Below are 19,077 nucleotides of genomic sequence, written 5' to 3' on the forward strand. Positions count from 1 at the left end.
AACAACTTGAAAAAATAAAAGAAACAAACCAAAGATGCGCCAAACAACAACCAACCCTGCCACGCTCTCCACGAGGTGGTAACACCCGGGGTGCCGGCGGGGCGCGAACCGCCCACCCGCGGTGCCGCCAGCGCCTCAGGCCGGGCAGCCATTAGGGCCGAGGGCGGTGCTCCCCGGCCCGCCAAAACGCGGCCCCGCCCCGCCCCGCCCCTGAGTGCAGCCCCCGCGCCCTGTCGGCCTGGCGAGGGGAGGCCGCGGCCATGGCGGGCCGCAGGGGCTCGCTCAGCCCCTACTGCCTCTTCGTCCGCGACCAGCTGCCCGAGCTGCAGCGGCGCGGCCTGCCCGTCAGCCGCGTGGTTGATGCCATCCCCTACTGCTCCCAGGCGTGGGCGGTGAGGGGAAGGGCCCTCTCGGCTCCCGCAGCCCCTCCGGCCTCCTGCGGGGGGGCGGAACGGCCTCGGGTTAACGCAGCTTAATGGTGGGGAGGGCAGCGGGGAGGCCCGCGGCCCGGGCCTGCACCTGCTCCAGCCGTGGCGTGCTGGGGCTGTGGGTTACGTAGCGGCTCAGCTGCTCGCTGGTGGGGAGCCAGCACCCACCTGGTGGATCTGTGTGGTGCCCCTGTGTAGTTTGTGTGGGGGAAAAAATGTCGGCTTGGCCTTTTTCAGAGGGTAAGGTAGCCGGTGGCTCAGCAGGCCTGGGTTGAGTGGTTCAGATGGGTAGCCTGAGTGGTCATAGCTGGCTCTAGATAAGAAGGGCAAGTTACATGGGCCTCCCCTCAGCTGTGGGGGTTAGCTCTGGCTTGTGTGTAATGGGCAGTGGTATCCCTGGTTGGCAAGAGTAGTTTCAGAAGACCTTGTTTGTGGTGGAGCGGTGCTAGTTTGTCTTTGCCTGAAGATGCTCAAGAGCATGTGTTCGCTAGGTGTTTTCAATCAAAGCTTCTGCCTTTGTTAGGGGGAAAGGTACTGAAAGTGTTCGAGTATGTTAGTTGCAGTTCTTGCCAAGTATTGATAACATCCTTTGGAAATGCACTCTTTAAGAGGTTGTTGGTTTGTGGGACTACTAGAAGGAAGCAGTAACCCCCCTTTTAACAATTTGCTTTCCTTCAAGTTATTGACTAAGGAAGAAAAGGGGGTGTATACAGAGAAGGTTCGTAAGTGGAATGAAAGGAAACGCTCTCAGAAGGCAGTAGAAGAGGTAAGTGCTGGTAAAGGAACACCCTTCTATGTAGCTACATAAGAGGGGGCGTAAGGGATGTTGGGGTTTGGTCAGTTATGATAGTGCGTTCTCCATAGTGTCCATCCTCTGGAGGTAACGGCTGCTGTCGTAGCCCATACCGTTACAAAGGCTATGCAGAAAATTGTTTTGGTTTGAACTGAGGGTGAGAATACTCTATACCATTTTAAAGCAGCGCAGGTTGTTCCTGCAGGCACTTTTACCATGTAAAATACAGTTTTCTAACAACTTAAGTTTCTGTTTAACAATACTTTACAGTGACTGACTTAACAATGGTTATTTCATTTCTAATACTGTAAATTGGTATTTCTGGTCATAGGTCCATGTTGCTTTTGCTTCGTGGATGTTCTTAATTTAGATGGCTCTTGTCTGATGGCCTGGAAACACATCTTACACACAGCTGACTTGACATTTGAGTGGCTGTGTGAGGAACCAGGTCAATGAAATGTTGCAACCTAGGCAAAAAAAGAATAATTATACCTTGCCATTATTTTTAGGTTCCTTTGATTATGGAGAGAATAGTAATGCTGTGGTAGAGGACAAAATCCCACAACGCAGAAGTGTAAGCAGTTAGGTTAAACTGAATGTGGTGTGGTCAGAAATAGTGCTAAACAGATCCCTTCTACTGTTTACTGTCTTGAAAAGGTGTATGTATGTCCTTTTTGCTTTTGGGTTGTTGTTTTTTTTTCCCCTTCTGTCTGTGTCTCTGTCTCCCAGCAGTTCCTTGAAGCATAGTTTGCTTTGGAATTTGAATTATGTGAAGTGTCAGAAAGCTTATTTTATTCCAGTCTTGGATGGCAGTGTTAAAATTGGTGTGTCAAAGCAAAGAGCCTGATTGAGTAAATGGATAATACTTCATTTACTTCTTTATCCCGTATTACTAGATATTGACTGTGATCTACAGATTACTGGTGGGAGTAAATATTTAGGACTTCAAAACACATGATGCTAGAGCGAATGACAGGATGATCATAGTTTGGAGTAACTAGTAAATCTAGATTAGTTAATTTAGTTAATCTAGACTAGTAGGGAGATGTTAGGCAATTTTTTCTGATTCTGGGAGCCTGCCTGTATGGGAAAGAGCTGTGTAAAATGTGATCGTCATTGTGTTATTTAGCAGGCTAGGGGTATGTAATTAATGAAGCTCCATTTTCATGTGTAATGGAGAGCTACATGAAATGGCAATTAAGTCATAAATGGAGGCTTCTGTATTTCCTTCCACAAGTGGTAGCATTTTAGAAAGCTGTAATCAGGGAAAGGAATAATTGCTTTACCAAAATAAAAAGCATCATCCTCATTGCCTGTCAGTGGAAATAAGGAAGTGTGTATGTATGAGATTATATGTGATCTCAGTTTATTAATCATAGCCCTGTACACAGACAACCACAGTTATTTTGTGTAGTGAAAGGTCTTGGTCATATTTTGGAGGTGACCTAAGCTTACTTGGATGGGACTAATTCCTCATTTCATTTTAAATAGTTCAAACTGATAATCAATGAACTTTGGCTGTAGTAGTCACCTGGAATTAGTGTGCCTAGATGTGGATTGTTATTCCCAGTTTGGATCTTGAATGACTGAATTCTGTAAGCCTGCCAGATTTCTTTTCCTGTCCTCTTAAAAGCTAATTGTTCATGCATGGATTTGCAATGCTTAATGGCATACGCACCCCTCTTACTTGCTCTGTGCCAGAGCAATCTGATGACTTCCTTGAGGCTTTATCAGCTTTTTGTGAATTCAGCTCATAGTCAAAGGCAACTAATGTGTGCCAAACTTTATGAAAAAGTTTATGGAAAAAATTTTGAAACTCCAATTTGAAAAGTTCCTCACCTGTGACAAGTGGTTGAACCTAACAAATTATTTTTTTTTTCTTAAATTACATTTTGTAAATTTAGCTGCAGTTCTTTCCAGTTGTAGTGAGTTGATCAAGGTTCTAAGATATGTGTGTCTCTTTTTGTTAGAAGAGAAATCTCGCCTTCCTAGTCTGCAGGTACACAGGCACTTGTGTATGCACTGCAGACTTGTTCCACCTAACCATAACTGTTAGTGGGCGAGGAGTGAAGGACTTCACTGGGGGTAGTAGACTGTCTTGATTTTTTTTTTTTTTTTAAACTTTCTCCTCTTTTTCCAGATGTGTAATCTGGCTCATCCGGTTCCTTCTTGTGTGACCACAGAGATGCCCAGTGTTACTTCTTTTCCAGATGCCTCCTCTATGTCTTGGGAGAATGATCAGGGTATAGTAATCTTAAAGCACTTGATCCTGGTAGATTAAAGCTTGCCTTTTATAGATATTCTTGATGGTAGCTGTACAAAGGCAATTTACATTTTGCTAATAGCTTTGTCAACTGTTTGGAACTAGTGGTCTACCGCTGTAAAAAGGTCTTTTGTAGTATAGAGGGAAGTCATTGCAACTTTCCCACCCCCCTCCAAAATAATTCTGTCCTCTGTTTTTTAGCTTGATGGGAGTATAGCCACTAATAGTTCTTTTCAATTCTTTCAAGAAATATTTCAAGGTTTAAGTAAAAGGTAATTCGTTAGCTCCTACGTTTATGACTTACAAGGCCTAATCCAAGTTCAGCATGAAAGAATACTTGTACCAATTTTAAAGGGTGAAGAGTTTTTAGACACTGAAGTTAAGAATTTGTGTGGTAGAGTTTTTAAATAAAATGATGATCTGGCTTCTGGGGGAATAAAGGAGGGGATACATTCTTTGTCAGTGCTTTTGTAACATCCTAGCTTACTTCCTTATTGAAAGAGCTCTTGAAAACTAAACCTTTCTTAGTTGTACCCCCTCTTCAAATGAATGTTTTAATTAGAATTGAATAATGAACACATCTCTCATATGTTCCCCAGTGAATATTAACCTGAAAAATGATAAATGGTGGTGCTTACAAGATAGTCAAGCAGCCAGTTCATATATAGCTCTATTTGCTGTGTTAAGTCTCAGCTCAAGCCTTTTACCCAGCAAGTCTTGAACTATTTTCATGTTGTTGTGGTTATGGAGGGACAAGAAAGAGTTGCTCTATGAGAAGTGTAATACCTGTTAGTGTCCTGCCTGCCAGAGGTCATGCTGCCCTGTTGCTGTGATGCAAATATGATGAGGTTGATCATGGTGGCTTGAGCTGACACAATTGATCTTTAAACTGAATGAGAGGGATAATGATAAAGGATAACTGAGATGCATTTTACGATGCTGCTCCTTAGTATTTCTCAGTAACTAAGTCCTGTATGGTTCCCTGTAGCTATATCCGGTTTTTCATAAGCAGAGCAGCTGAAACTCTGGTAGGAGGAAAGGTATCTTTCCTATGACCCTGCAGCTGGTAGAGCTTAAGACCCACGTAAGAGAGCATCAGCATTCAAGCTTAGGGCGGCTGATGTTAAATGCCATGAAGTCTGGCATGCAGCATGGTTTCTGTGTAAAAACAGTTATACATCTCTATTATTTACTAGAACAAGCAGGATTTTTTGATGAGGGGCAAAACTTGAGGATAAGGATAAAATAGCTACCTTTAAACTTCAGTGAGAACACTTTGACATTCGTGGAGGAAAGGATTAAGGTGTATTGTGAAATATTTTTCATAGTTGGATATGTTTTAAATTGGTAAACGATAAATTTATTTCTTAACACTTGCCTTGGGTATTCTTGCTGCCTTCTTGGGGAGCTCATTTAGCGGAGGAGAAGCAATCCTTTTAATTAGCAGACTTCTCGTCTCCTCTTACCCTAGAAGATTATTGCCAGCTCATTTAACTTGTGTAAATTACTGAACTGAGCTTGTGAGGCTGTTTTGCCGTTACTGATTTTTTTCTTCTCTTTTCTAACCTTATTTTCCTAAAGGCTAAGTAGTTCCTGTTGAATTCCAGGCCTCTTTAACATCCTTGTGGGTTTGGGGATTCATTTTTTTACAATTGTTTTTATTTTGGGTGTGTTTTGCCCTGATCTCTACACACAGTAGCAGCTGTGGAAGGCATACCAGAACTATAGATACGACTGAACTGTTGCATAAGCATTAGTTACCTTGTCATCTCTGATGCAGAGAAAGAGCTTATGTTTTACTTGGTCATTACCCTACTTTAACCACTCGTATAATAAAGTGCACCAAAGCTTTCACTGGGTGAGGTGAGGCCAGGGGGACTTGCTGTAACGTCTGGTGGCTCTTCTGGAAGTGTTAGTTTTGTGGTTTGGTTTTTTGTTTTGCTTTCAGCTGTGGTCACAGACATCTTCTACTTCATGAACATTTACAGCCATGGCAAGCTGCCATCCCACTGTGAACAGCGCTTCCTTCCTTGTGAGATCGGGTGCATCAGGTACTCCCTACAGGATGGTATAATGGCTGATTTCCACCACTTCATAGATCCAGGTGAGTTCCAAGGAGGGGAGACAAGTAGTAGTTCATCTTTTTTTGGGGTGAGAGGGAGGCTTTCTAGTGTCTACTTACTGCTGCCCAGATTAGATTTCTGGTATTAAGACAGGTTTATTTCTTTGACTGTAAGTGGCTTGACTTCTTTAAATATTGGAGCAATGCTGATTGTTTCTGAAGAGATGGGCTCGGGCATCAGAACTGCATGAAGCTTCAAAGAGGGGGAATAAATCTGGGAGGACCTTCAGATGTTTGTGCTTTATATTTTGTGCCAATAAATGTTCGTCTTGATTGGACCTAAACACATCTATACACTATACTTTGTTTTTTAAAATACATATAACTGAAAATAACTTTTTAAGAAATGGTTGTGGCACTTGTACAAGGCCACAAAGGAAAATAAAGCTGTTCCTATCTCTGCATGAAACTATGGTGTAGACTTAAAAATCTGTCATTGTGGATGTTGGATGATTGTTCTTTTTCTTCCGTCTCCCCTGCTCTTCTGCAGAAGTACCACCACGTGGTTTTCGGTACCACTGCCAGGCTGCTAGTGAGTATCAATGGAGAAAAATAATGGTATGCAGGTTGTACAGTTTTAGGTTCAGCTTATCTGATCTCTGTCCAAATGTTTTGTAAGTCTGCAGTTCCTTCTGTGAACTTGCCAAGTTTCAAGGACTAACAGACAGCTTGTCACAATCACCTTTTATGTTTCTTTTACCCACAAATGGCAGAGCACTTCACCCAAAATGGTTTTATCAATGGCAGAGTTATTTGTATTCTGTTTTCCTTCTTTAATTCAATAATAACTGCAGTATGTTCTTAAACAGGACATCTTTGTATAGCTTTAAATGCTTTCAGGCCCATCTGGGCAGAGTGTCCTTCCCTTGACAGTCCTTGTGTATGTCTTTAGCATGAAGTGCTAGTTCATAATAGGGTAACTGAAAGATACTAGTTTGTATTTAAAAGTGTTTTGTAGCTTTACATGTAACAACAAAGTTAAATTATTTATACGGTTGTTGTGTCTGGCTTGGCCTGCCTTGTTTCCCTTGTGACTCTTCAGTAGTGTTTATAGATTTCAGTTTGTTTCTATTAGGACACTTCCTCCCCTTGTGTACAGAGGGAACAAACTTGGCCCATGTTTTCCTATGTGAAATACTTAGATAATGGTCTTTTAAAAGGGGTAAGTGCGTGTGTTTGCTCACAGCCTGAACCCCCCAGTCTTCTGCTGAGGGAAGCAAGGTTTTGATAGCTTAATCACAGATGGTCCCTGTAGAGAAGAGGAAGTGTGTGTGTGTATATAAAAAAATACAAAGGAGGAGGGAATTCTGTCGTTTAAGGAAACAGGACTTCTCATGACTTTTTTTTTTTTTTTCTGCCTCCCTCCTTCATTAGGTGATGCCACTCATAAGATCCCTGTATCTGGATTTCATCTTTCACGTACTTGTTACACAGTTGTCTTACGGGAACTTCTTGAGTTTGCCCAGCCAGCCAGAGGTGTTTGGCCTCACTTTTACTGCAGGGTATGGTCAAGGTCAAAGATGCTCTAAATCAAAACGTCTGATTTCACTTCTGTTGGATATCTAAGGTGATACTTTACTTTAAAACCTAACCAGTGTGCAAATGAGTAGGAAAAGACACTTCCAAAGTTCCCCAGCTCTGTGCAGGAAGAAATGGCCCCTAAAAGCTAACCTTTTTGTAAAGCAGAGACCTAATTTTCTGCTTTCTTATTTTCATCCTGCATTTCTGGCTCTAGTCTACTGATGAACATTTAACTTTGTCTCTGACATTGTTTTGACTTAGGTTAAGGGCTTTTAAGATTGTCTTAGACTGATTGTGCTAAATAAGTCACACAATCCTGCTTTTTTAAGGGATGCTTTTACGACTCTTTCCCCATGAGAATACTGTCAATCTTAAATTTTGATCAAATTTCACTTGCCAGTGAGGAAAACAAAACTTTAGGATGCAGAGGCTTTTAAGCTTCTTGACAAGTATATTGCATTTTGATTCCACTCAAGCCTAATGTTAATTACTAAAAAGGTGGGAAGTGTCGAGATCTTGAGCTCCATCCATAAATACAGGGCTCTGAAGAAGTATGTGTAAAACAAACAAACAAAAAAAACCCTCAGGAGTGCTTAATGGAGGTACCTGCAGTATGGGTTAACCCATCCCCAAACATTAGTCCAGGATTTCTCCTGGGGTTTGGTTGGAAAGCCTCTGTGGCATTTCGTTCCTCATCAAGATAACTTTCATGAAGGGTGTACGCTCAATCCCACAAACACTTGAGTTTTCTGTTGGAGGTGACTTTTTCAGACGTAGTCAGGAGTTGTGCACATGTGAGAATTATATACTGTACTTCAATGTGACAGAAACTTTCTTTCCCCTAGTCTAATGACAGATTCAGAATTAACTGGTGTCTCAATCGGATGGCTAGCCTCACAGGTGAGAAATGGATCATTTTTGGCCTCCTCCTGCCCCACAGGAAATAAGGGTTATGTAAGCATGGACAGCCGTATTTGTCTGAAAATTTTTGGGTCTCAAAGGTTTCATAAAAGCTGGTACTGGTAGCTAGAACTACTTTGTGTGCTTCTCCCTCTTCTTTTCCTTCCCATCAGTGACAGTAAAACAGCAGGATGATTAGCTGACTGGCTAATGAGCCCATCTGTAGTATAACATACACTGTTTCTTGCTCAGTCAGTTAAAGGAGCACTAGAGGCTGTGAGATCACTGTGAAAGCGAAAATATTATAACACATGGGAAAACAAACAGCTTCTGAGGAGAGATGGTCCACAACTAGAATACCTAATTACTGAAGTGGGGAAAATTATGGGAAGATAGGATGACCCTCTTGGCTAAGAAGCCAGGTTTTATTAAACCACTTGTGGAATAAATTGATAAGATTTATGAGAGCTTTGATGCTCTGGTAAGAGGCTGGGCAGTGAACAGGGACTGACTGAGAAGTGAGTTGAGCAGAATATTCACTGACTTTTGTTCTCCTGACCTGGATTTTCTCTGAGCTATAGGCATTGAGAGCCGTCTGGAGCTTCTTACTGTAGAAGACTTGCTAACAAAACTGTACCAGAAGAAATACCAAAAGATGCCATCCAAGAATTGGGTGTATGGAGAACTGGACGTCTTTCTGTGGAATTTCTCCAGTAATACCAGGTATGTTGGATTCTTCTTTGTGGAAACGTGTGTTAGCCTGATGAGTCTTCGTGCCCTACATAGAGCTTGCATGTTGCTAGGCTAGGATGTTTTACAAGCCTTCTAATCAGAAATGCTTCTTGTCACGTCATGAATACAACTGGAAATGAAAAATACTTTCCCAAAAGAAGTGTAAAGGTAGATGGCTTTTTAACACTGAGTCTAAGGCCTAATTTAAAAGAGAGGGTAAAGATGGGAATTAAATATATTTATGGTATTTAACTGGAAATCATAGAAGTGAGAAGATTCAGACTTGTAGGAATGTAATTTGGATGGGACCTGGCTGTTGCTGTACATCAAATGCCTTATGCTGCTATTGTGATGAGTGACAAGGATGTTTCCCAGTGGTGTAAATCAAGTCCCCAAGTGTAAGCATTAAGCTAGATCCTGTCTTTTTTCTTCTGGAACGAATGTTCTTTATTATACATCTGGAAGCCCATTTGTGTTGTGAACAGTAAAGCTTTGCCATTAACTTAAAAATACACTTTAGCTTTTCCTCTGCTACTGTTTTAAGAAAGAACCAATAATTTGATCTTAAATTTTAGTAGATTAAAAAAAAAAGATTATTCTTGGAAGTCTGTTTATAGTATGTGTGGAATTTAAGATCCATTGGGATAATTGGTGTCACTTTATCATTTTATAGTCTGGTGTACTCGGTTTCCATGAGTATCCTCACACTAGAGGGAGACCTTAACAAGAATGGGAAAATGTACTTGAAACACACGTTTGGAAAGTGGGGATGCCTGTACTGAGAGCAACTGTTTTGCATGAATGGGAAACTTCAAATTGTTACCTTTAATTTCTGTTTTTCTCTTAGGATTTTCTTTTCTCCCTTCCCTACTTCAGCATGAAGCAGGTTGCCTGTTAAGTATGCCTTTTAACTCTGCATAAACCACTTAAAACTTAGTTATTGAATACTGATCCTCTGCAATTTTAAAGATACTGTATGGTCACTGAGACAAAAAGAGAACATCTTTAATATTTGTTCCTGTTCCTTCTGACCAGACCAATTATTATTGTTGATTAACAATGTAAAAGCTTCTGAAATAAGGCTGAGCTTCATTTCGTGTAGATGCAAGTGGCATGAAGAGAATGATATACTCTGGTGTGCTTTGGCATCCTGTAAGAAAATTGCGTGAGTATTGCTAAGGAGTTATCTCCAGTATGATGACTTTTTTTGTTATAGATGCGCATTTCTGACTGCCTGGAGCACTGTAGCTCTAGATCTTGAGTTTTATTTATTCCCTCCCCGTGCCCCCCCCCCCCCAAGATTTGTTGTAATTGTACTTTTCATTGCTGTTTATGTGGCTTAGCACTATGCTGTAAGTTTTAGCACTTAGATGTAGTGTAATTTCTGTGGTATTGTATAGCTACCTTGGGTAACTTGTCTTCTCATGGGAGAAACCTGTGACCAAGGTTTCGTTTCCAGTGACCTGGTGATTCAACTATTAGAAGCTAATGAATTCTCCAGTTTGCTTACTCTTTTTGACAACAATAAAAATACAAAAGCAAATACAAACAATCATTCTTTAAGTGCTTACATTTTATGAGCAATTGTTCACTTTTCTCAGTCCTTAAGGAAGTAACTGTGCTAAGCATCCTTAGGCACAGGGGAGGAAAAGCCAGTTCACATCTTACACTGTCATGTTGGCCAGTCAGAGAGTTGGACCGAAGTTGCCGTTCTGTGTTTCTCGAGATGTTTCTTCCTGAGTTCTTTTCTTCTCTGGTCTGGTATCTTTAAAAGCTTCTATTTATATGCCAGTTAGGGACCTTCCAGAATTTTCTTTCCTTCTTTAGAGAATTTTTCAGGGTCTTAGTCACATGAAATATTTGAAATATTTTTTTTATTTATTATATTATATTTAAACATCAGATATTTTGCTGACCTTCTGTTTCTGGCACGACACGGTGCAGTCATTGGCACTTGTGGTTTCAGAAGTAGAACCAAGCAATCTTCAGTACCTCTCATACTGCCGTACTCCCACAGCCAAACCTGTGTTCAGTTGTTTCTGATTCCTCACTGGTAAAGGTCAGTTTCCACATTCATAAAGGTCAGTTTCAGTCAGTAATTTTCAGATAGTAATGGTCGTCACTCTCTAGTCATCCTTTCACTACCTCCACTTACTATTGGAGAGTTGAGAGAAGTTAATTACATTAGAATTCACTGGTTTTGTTCAAAGACTTAGTATACCTGTATTTGGTGAGAAATTCCCAGTATATCTCTACTTTGGAAATTTTTTTATACTGCCTTACATAGAATGTACATACATAAGTTTCTGTCATCTTTTTTTGGTGTGGGGAAAGGGAAAGTAAATAGCTGGGAAAGAAGGAAGTACTGTTTAAGATCTCACTAAGTAGTAGTAGCACTTTGAGAGAGATAATAATGAATGGTCTTTCATTCAAAGAATCTTGTTATGGACTGCTATGCCTTGCAGGAAGAAATATTGCTTTTCACACTTCTAGGTGTGACTGCATTTGATAGTGTGGAGAAGCAGTTGTTTTCACTTCATGTGTAGCTGTAGAATAAGTCTGGTGGTCTTGGAAGGATGCAGGGTAACTATTTAGCTGCTGCAATAATGTCCTTCTGCCCTCTGTCATCCGCTCTGTGCATTTGAGTCTGTTGTTGCTTTTGTTTGCCAGTTGAAGAACTAAAAATGCTGTGCTTCCATACATAAACGTCACAGCCTTCTTAGTCAAACTTTTCTTGTTTTCTTTTTTTCTTGGTGAAGTTACTGCATCAGTAAATCTTTAGCTAGTATGTATGGAGTCTCACTGACAGCAGCTCACATGCCCCTTCAAGACTGTGATTATGGTGAAAGTGGAAATACCAAGATGGTGATGCTGGATGCTGGATGTTTTCAGGTCAGATTCTTTAAACTGATACCCTGTGTTATTTCTAGTTCCATAAGTGTTCAAACTTGCCAATTTCAGCTTAGTTCTTTTCTCTTTGGATACTGTCTTTTGTAACATATATTGGGCAGACTGACGAAAGAAAAATAATCACTAGCTGGGTAATTTCTTGTGATTTTTGACCATAATTTGTAGTTTCATGGATAGTTGTGTACTGCGTTTTAGAAGACATATTATTGTGAATGTTTATTTCTTTATACAGGAGGTGGAGGCTGAGGGTTCTGGATGCGACAGACATTTTGCTTCTCCAAGTCAGGATCAAGAGTTTTTCTTCTAACTGTGAGTTTGAAGCTTTCACATTTGTAAGGGTAAAGACATGTTGAAACTTAATCCAACTGCTGCTTTTTGAAATTTCTAGACTTAGATGTTGCATGTCAGTGGCATAAAGCTTAAACAGCTCTGCATCAGCTGCACTTATTACTGCGTATGGATTTCACCGAATTTCTGAAGACTTAAACATAAAGAGCTGCCCTTTTCTTACTGGCCACAATCTTATGGTCTAAAAGGTCTCTCAAAATCTGTTCTTTCTTACAAATGTTGCTCTCTAGTTTATATCCCCTCATTTTTTTTGTTATGTGAAGTCCATTCTCATATGCCTCAGTGCTTTGAGTCAGGGCTGTCTTTAAAATACTCTCCTTGCTCTTAAATCACATTTGCAGACTCAACTGGTACTTATTGCAAGTATTCTGTTATAACTTGGTTTATAAAGACTGCTCATTTAAAGTTGTCTTTTTGGAGATGGAATTTGTTTGATAGAAGGCATGTGAGCTCTGTTCATCTGGGCAGTTCATGACTAATCTTCAGAAGAACAGAATCAAGTTTGCAAGAGAGAACTTTAAGAATTCTGAGTTGGCAGCTTATTTTCTTGCATATGAAATGTGCTGAATTAAACTTCAAAACTGTTCCAGTTAAATCATGAGATCTTACGGTCTTGGTGTTTGTAGAAGACACAAGCCCTCTCTCTGACTTTGTATTAGAGCTGTTGAATAGGTTCAGCTGCACAGCATATGAAGAACAATTCCATTAATTTCTGCACACTTTAAAGGCTGATTTGATTTGCCAGCTGTGTTTAATAGGTGATTCTCCACGTGGTGTGAAGACTTCCCTTTATGGAATGAGTACCGCATGAGGAAGAGGAATTACTTGATTGCTGAAAAGTGCGTCTGATCTATCAGAGTCTTTCAATATTTGACAACCTTTTCTACATCCAGGACATCTGTACATTCTAATTTTCCTTGTTTCCCTAAGATAACTGGCAGTTTCTCCAGACTGCAGTTTTTCATCTTATGTGCAACCCTTGACAGTTCAAGTTCTTGTTAGAATGCTAAAGCTATCGATTGGATTTAAAGAAGACAAAAATCTTTATTTACTGTAAGACTTATTTTGAAGGGACCTGATGGTTGTGTGCTCTCTTTATAAATGCATGCTATGCTAGTTCTGTTTCTTAATGCATGGAGTCCAAATTCAGGATCGCTTAGTCAAGGTCATTGGATTAGAAGAATTTTTTAGTGGCCAGTGTGACTTTAAACAAGTGCTTTATTTCTCCTTTAATAACCTCCTTCCCCTTTTCTGCATGTGGAAGATAAAATTTCAGTGTATAATAGTCTCTCCCCCAAAATGATGGGGGTGAGCATTGAAAGTATGAAGGGTTGCACTAGGGGAATTAAAGGTATAACCATCTCCAAAGGTTTGCTATAATGTCAGTTCTAGCCATGAAGAATTTGAGTGGTCATTCAAAGCCAAAAGCCAGACTTTTCTGTGAAATGTCTTGGAAGAAATGTGGCAAACTTACCCATCTATTAATGTTCTTTTAGAGGCACAGGCTATATAAATCAGGAACAGTTACAACATAATTTTTTTTTCCTTTGCATCAGTTTTCTGTTTAAAAAAATATATGTCCCTCAAACTTACAGAGTGCAGAGGAGTGTAGGTGTTTTGGGTTGGTTTTTTGGGTGGTTTTTTTGAGAGGACTATCAAACTCAAAGTGATATATTAATCTGCAGATCTAATTTTACAAGTTTAGTCACATTGGGGAGATAGCAGTAATAATTATTTGAGGGCATGTAAAAACTGGGAGACTGATGTATCACTATGAAGTTAGATAGACCTCCATAAAATGGAACAAGCCTTACACTAGTCCCCAAAAAGGTGTTTTCTGAGCCTTGTCCATGTGTCTTTAAGCAACTGATTCTCAGAAGTAAGAGCTTATCTGAGTTGTTTCTACATTTTGTTCCAACAAGATGTCCAGTTGTGAAATACTATTTCCATAGCAACTAACTGTGAGAAGATATTTATTTCATTCCTTGTAGGAACTGAAACTCAAAATGAGGTAGTTCATTCTTTTGGCTAACAAGAAGAAAAAACCCAGACCCAAAACCAAATCAAAATAAGAGGGCAGCATGTTTATGAACAAACTCGATCATGCTGACCAGTTTGTCAGAAAAGGCCAATTGCTGGTTTAGTTGGAAACGTGTTACAGTTGCTGCAAGGCCAGTTGGAGCCCTTCTTCCAGTATTGCAGGTTCACTGAACCATTTTGATGCCTGTTACCTAACAGTTTGCCTATATCACTGAATTTTCTTAAATTATTTTCTATTTCCTTTCTTTGACGCTGTTCTATGTGCTAAATTTCACCAGATAAGGGACAATAAACCTCTAAGACTGAGATTTAGCTGTGAAGCATTGGGTATGTTGTAATGGAATAAATGTGTCTATTTAGTAGTGGTAAAGGCTTCTCTGCATTGGAATAGTTGTTTGAGTTTAAAGTTTCTTAACTGACAGTCATTGCTGCATTGACATTTCAAAACATACGGAACTGTAATCTTTGAATTATTTGCAGAGGTCATTGTTGCAACAAAAGTTTTGTGTTTCAGTTCTTATAAAGAGAATTCATTATTATTAAAATACTTATTCAGTATCAGTGTAAATACACAAACCTTAAAAGGATTTGTTGCTATGCTTGAAGTATTGTGTTGCTTTAAGACCGAGGTAAAGTGTCTGAGTAGAAATGGAGAAATACAGAGTTAGGGTTCCGTGGCATGTCTGCTTCATCACCTGTAACTTAAAATATACATAAGCTGTAGAAGACCTAGTTATATGCTGTAGGCAGGGGGCTGTTAACTAGGGTAGTAACTGTGTTACTGGAATAAGCAACAGCCTGTGGCGTGGTTTGTAGTGAAAACTGTAACATCTATATAATGAGAATGAGTATGCTAACCTGATGTAGCCCCTTTGATACTGTTATTCTGCATGTATTGAGGGAGATAGCTAACAGCTGTTGGAGGGTGATAGAAAATTCTTTCCTTTTGGAGCTCTGTTCTGCAATTTGAAACTCCTGATTTCTTAAAAAATAAATTCCATTTAATAAGCACAATAAAGTAATGCTTCTCTTTAATGGAAGAGTAAAGATGAGGGAAAGACAGTGACTTAAAACCATAACACAATTTTTAAGTGCAAGGAATAGTACTGGTAAGGCACAAACTATGGGTCAAAATTGGAACAAAATTCTTCCTGCTTGCACGACAAAATTCTCAAGGGGAAATAAAACCAAACGAAGGCAGAATGGCTCTTGAGCAGAGTTGGAGTGATGCAGCTGGGGAGCTTTCCACATGGTAAAGAGTAACATACCTTAATCCTGCCTGCATATGGGTGTATAGGTACCACGCAAATTGAACTGACTGAAGAGTGGTTTCTGTAAAGCAGGCATCTCAAATTCTGGCAGACCTGACTTTCTGTCCTCCTGTTAGTGCAGCTTTCTGTCCTTTGTCAGTAATGGGTAAAAGTCATCCTGGTTTTGGATACACATTAGAAAGTTAATAAATATTTTTGTTCTTGTTATATGACTAGTAGATGAATTGTGTGTTACTCTACTATAAAGGCTTTGGCCAGAACAGTTGCCTGGGGGTCATGAAAACACAATGGACAGTGGTGGCAACATTGATCTTTAACCTGTAATTGCATATTCTTTTACATCCCATTCAAAGAGTATGTAACTGATGCTGAAAAATACAGCATGCTCATGTAGAGTAAGCAGCAGTTACAGCTTCTGTGTAGTAGAAACTGAATTTGATTGTTACGTGTGCATTTCTGGCTAGTCCACCTTCTTTCAATAAACCATAGAAACTAGGTATGCAGAAGATGTTCCTGATGATTGCTGTCTCCGCTCCAGCTAAGAATATTCTTAGCAGTACTTTGTATTCTGATTTAGCAGAAATTTTATCTAAAATATATACATATGTAATGTAGATGCAGTAATACCTGGTTTTGATGTCTTTAATTGAATTTGAAATCTGTTCTGAAAGGCTGATCTTACTGGTAAAGAAGGAGTTCAGTCACTCTACCTTCGTGTCTTTCATGACCAGGTCCCCGTTCCCCTTCTGATGCACCCACAGAAGTCCTCCTTGTTGCCCTTTGTGTGCTTCACCAGAATTAGTTTTGGGTGGGCTTTGGCTTTCCTAACCCCACACCTGCACGCTCACACAGCATCTCTGTACTTCTCCCAGATCCCTTGCCCCTGCTGCTACCTCCTGTATGTTTCCTTTTCCTGCCTGAGTTTTGTCAGGAGCTCTTTAGTCAACCTCTGCTTATTTTCCTGTTTGTCTTGGAGGAGGTGATGCTTGAAAAATAAACAAGCTCGCCTGGACCTCTCTTCAGGACCTTATGCCATGGGATTCTTCCAAGCAGATCTCCAGACAAGGCCAAAGGCTGCTCTGCTGAGGTGCAGGGTTGTGATCCTGCTCTTTTCTTTTAGGATCCCAAGTTCCGCTATCTCATGGTTTCTGAAACTGAGTTTGCCACTAGACCTTCATATCCCTGCCCAGTTATTTCTCATTTATAAGTCTGAGGTCCAGCAGAGCGCACTTCCCCTCCTTGGCTTCTCAGTCGGGCTTCTTCCAGTTTTCTGAAGAAGGCCTTGTGTACTTCCTCCTGGTAAGGCTGCCTACAGCGGACACCCACCGGAATGTCACCCGTGTTGGTCTGCCCTCTGTGTCTAACCCTGGCTCACTGTCTGTCCCCAGGTGGAGCTCTGTGCATTCCAGCTGCTCTGTCACACAGGGAGCAGCTCTCCTGTCTCACCTCGCCAGGGTGAGAAAACCAGCTGGACAGTAAGTGATATGTAGGACAGGGAGCCTAGTAACTTGATTTGCTCCTGAAACCTGTAGGCTCAACGCTTGTGCCAGTTTCAGGATCTGTATTACAACTAGTTAAACTAGCAGAGAGCGTTTGCTGTGTCTAAAATAAGATTAATCTTTATTAAATCGTTAGCGGTATGTCAGGCATCAAAATCTTGGAAGGCAGTAATTTGGTGAGGATTTGCTGGGTGGATGGTCTGTCAAATATTAAGTGTTGGATTTTGCTGTTGGGGTGCATGTCAAGCTGGAGGAAGCGGTGCTGTGATCCTTGATCAGATGGTGTGGTTGGTAATTTGTGACACTGGGTGTGTGCTTTGCCAGCTACCTAGAGCGAGGTCCACCCCATGTCATACCCAAATAAAAAAGTTGCTTCAGTTTTGGGGACACTGGGTCTTGAGCCATCGTGGTCAGATGGTGTTATGCTGAAGGTCACATTCTTCGGAATAAAAATTTGTGTTCGATGAAAGAAAACCTGTATTCAAGGAAGCCCTGTCTGCATTTTCTTGCAAAACAGCTATAGTTTTCTGTTCCTAATACCTTCTTAAAAACCTGCATGATTAACACAGGGACTGTGCTTTTTGAGCTGTTAGTTGAATTAAAAAGCACTAATCCTTTCCCCTAGCAAGAATGTCAGACTTTCCCCAGAAGCTGAGTGACTCAAGTTTATGTGTGAAACTGGGTTTTTAATTTCTGATTGATAGAGGTACATGCAGCTGACTCCAAAGACTTTAATGTCTTTCCATTTGGCAGAGTAAATGTACTGTAGCAGCGGGGCAGGGGAATAACAAGTTTGTTACCTGGTTTCTGCCCTCTTGATGTCTCCTGGAGGACTATCATCCCTCGCTTTCATCCTAGAATGAGCTGCCAATTAATTTTTATTGCAATGATTCAGTAAAATCAATAATGTGACAAACACTTTTGTTAGTCTAACCCTGTATTATCTCTGTACCCTCACTTTTCCTTGGTTCTGTCTTGGAAGCTCCTACAAGCTTCTCTAATTACCATTTTCAAATAATTCCCCTCACTCCCTAGTGAACAGGTGAAATGCAGGAGAGAAATGTTTCCAATTCAGTTATGTTGGGCTATAATAAATTTAGTACTAGTTCTAACACATCCAGAATTAATCTTGACAGTTTGCTCATTGTACTGTGAACTTTTTCAGATAGAAGACTGCCTCAGTGGCTTTCCTGGAACAGATGATACAAATAAATAGGAAAGTAGTGCTGTTACTCTAGCAACAAGAATTGTGAGATCATTAACTCTTGTCTGACTGATGAGTTCTGAATTGTGCGCTATACTGGATCTTGAAATAAGCAGCAGCAGCTTTTGGGTCTGTGTAATACTGGAAATACTTCTCACAATCCTGAGGAAAGGGAGGAAGGCAGTAAGAGCAGACCTTTGGGGTTATGTGGGAAATGGGTAGGGATGGAATCCGTGGGGGGCAGCTCTGAAGAATAAAGGAGTTCATTAAGGTTGGCAATTTGTAAAGAACAGCATCTTCTAAATGCAAGAACAGTCCAGGAGAGCAGACAGATCGATCACAGGACTGTCTTGTCTTTACAGGGAACTCATGGCTGCACCCTAGTCCTAGTGCAGTGTAAGGGAGGTAAAGCAGGTGTTTTCTATAAAGGAAGAATCCACACACTGGCCAGGCCTGTAGGGATGGTGTTTGGAAAGCCAAAGCTCACCTGGAGTTGATGGTTGCGAGGGATCAAGGTCAACAAGAAGAGCTTTTATGACTTTGTTAGGAGTAAAAGACTGAACAAGGGAAAAAGTGGTCCTGTTGCTGAGTAATGTGAGTGATTGAGTGACGTGACTGCAGTAATGCAGATAAAGCTGAGGTGCTCGGTGCCTTCCTTGTTTCAGTCTTCTCTAATAAGGCCTCTCAGGTCTCTGTACTCAGGAAGGGTTCGTGGAGGAGAGCACCAGCAGTGGATGAGAAGCGAGCTGGGCTTCGGCTGGCAGTTCTAGACCCATATACAAGTCCATAGACCCAGATGGACTGCGTCTGGGGATGCTAAGAAAGCTGCCTGATACCTTTGCAAGGCTCTTCTCTCACTGTTGAAAGGTCATAGAGAGCACAGAAAGTCCACAGCAGTGGGAGGCAACTATTCCACCCATCTTTCAAAAAGATGATTTAGGAAACCATAGGCTGCTCAGCTCCACTGGACTCCTTGGAAAAATCACGGAATGAGTCCTCTGGTTTTCGGGTACGTGAAGAAGGAGGAGACTGGAAACAGTCGGCAT

The 19,077-nt window shown here is 40.8% G+C and overlaps 1 protein-coding gene across 1 annotated transcript; it reads left to right on the top strand.

Annotated features, from left to right (window-relative positions):
- Positions 1–260: 260 nt before the first annotated feature.
- On the top strand, positions 261–15,426 carry MAEL (maelstrom spermatogenic transposon silencer). Its single transcript, XM_037375723.1, is given in 13 exon segments — positions 261–392; positions 1,108–1,194; positions 3,362–3,464; positions 5,433–5,588; positions 6,097–6,138; positions 6,981–7,108; positions 7,973–8,027; positions 8,609–8,750; positions 9,862–9,924; positions 11,519–11,651; positions 11,902–11,966; positions 11,968–11,978; positions 12,776–15,426. Coding segments are annotated over 13 exon segments (1,233 nt in total). The 3' UTR covers positions 12,892–15,426.
- Positions 15,427–19,077: the final 3,651 nt, after the last annotated feature.

This window comes from Falco rusticolus, chromosome 2 (genome assembly GCF_015220075.1).
Source record: "Falco rusticolus isolate bFalRus1 chromosome 2, bFalRus1.pri, whole genome shotgun sequence".
NCBI lineage: Eukaryota > Metazoa > Chordata > Aves > Falconiformes > Falconidae > Falco > Falco rusticolus.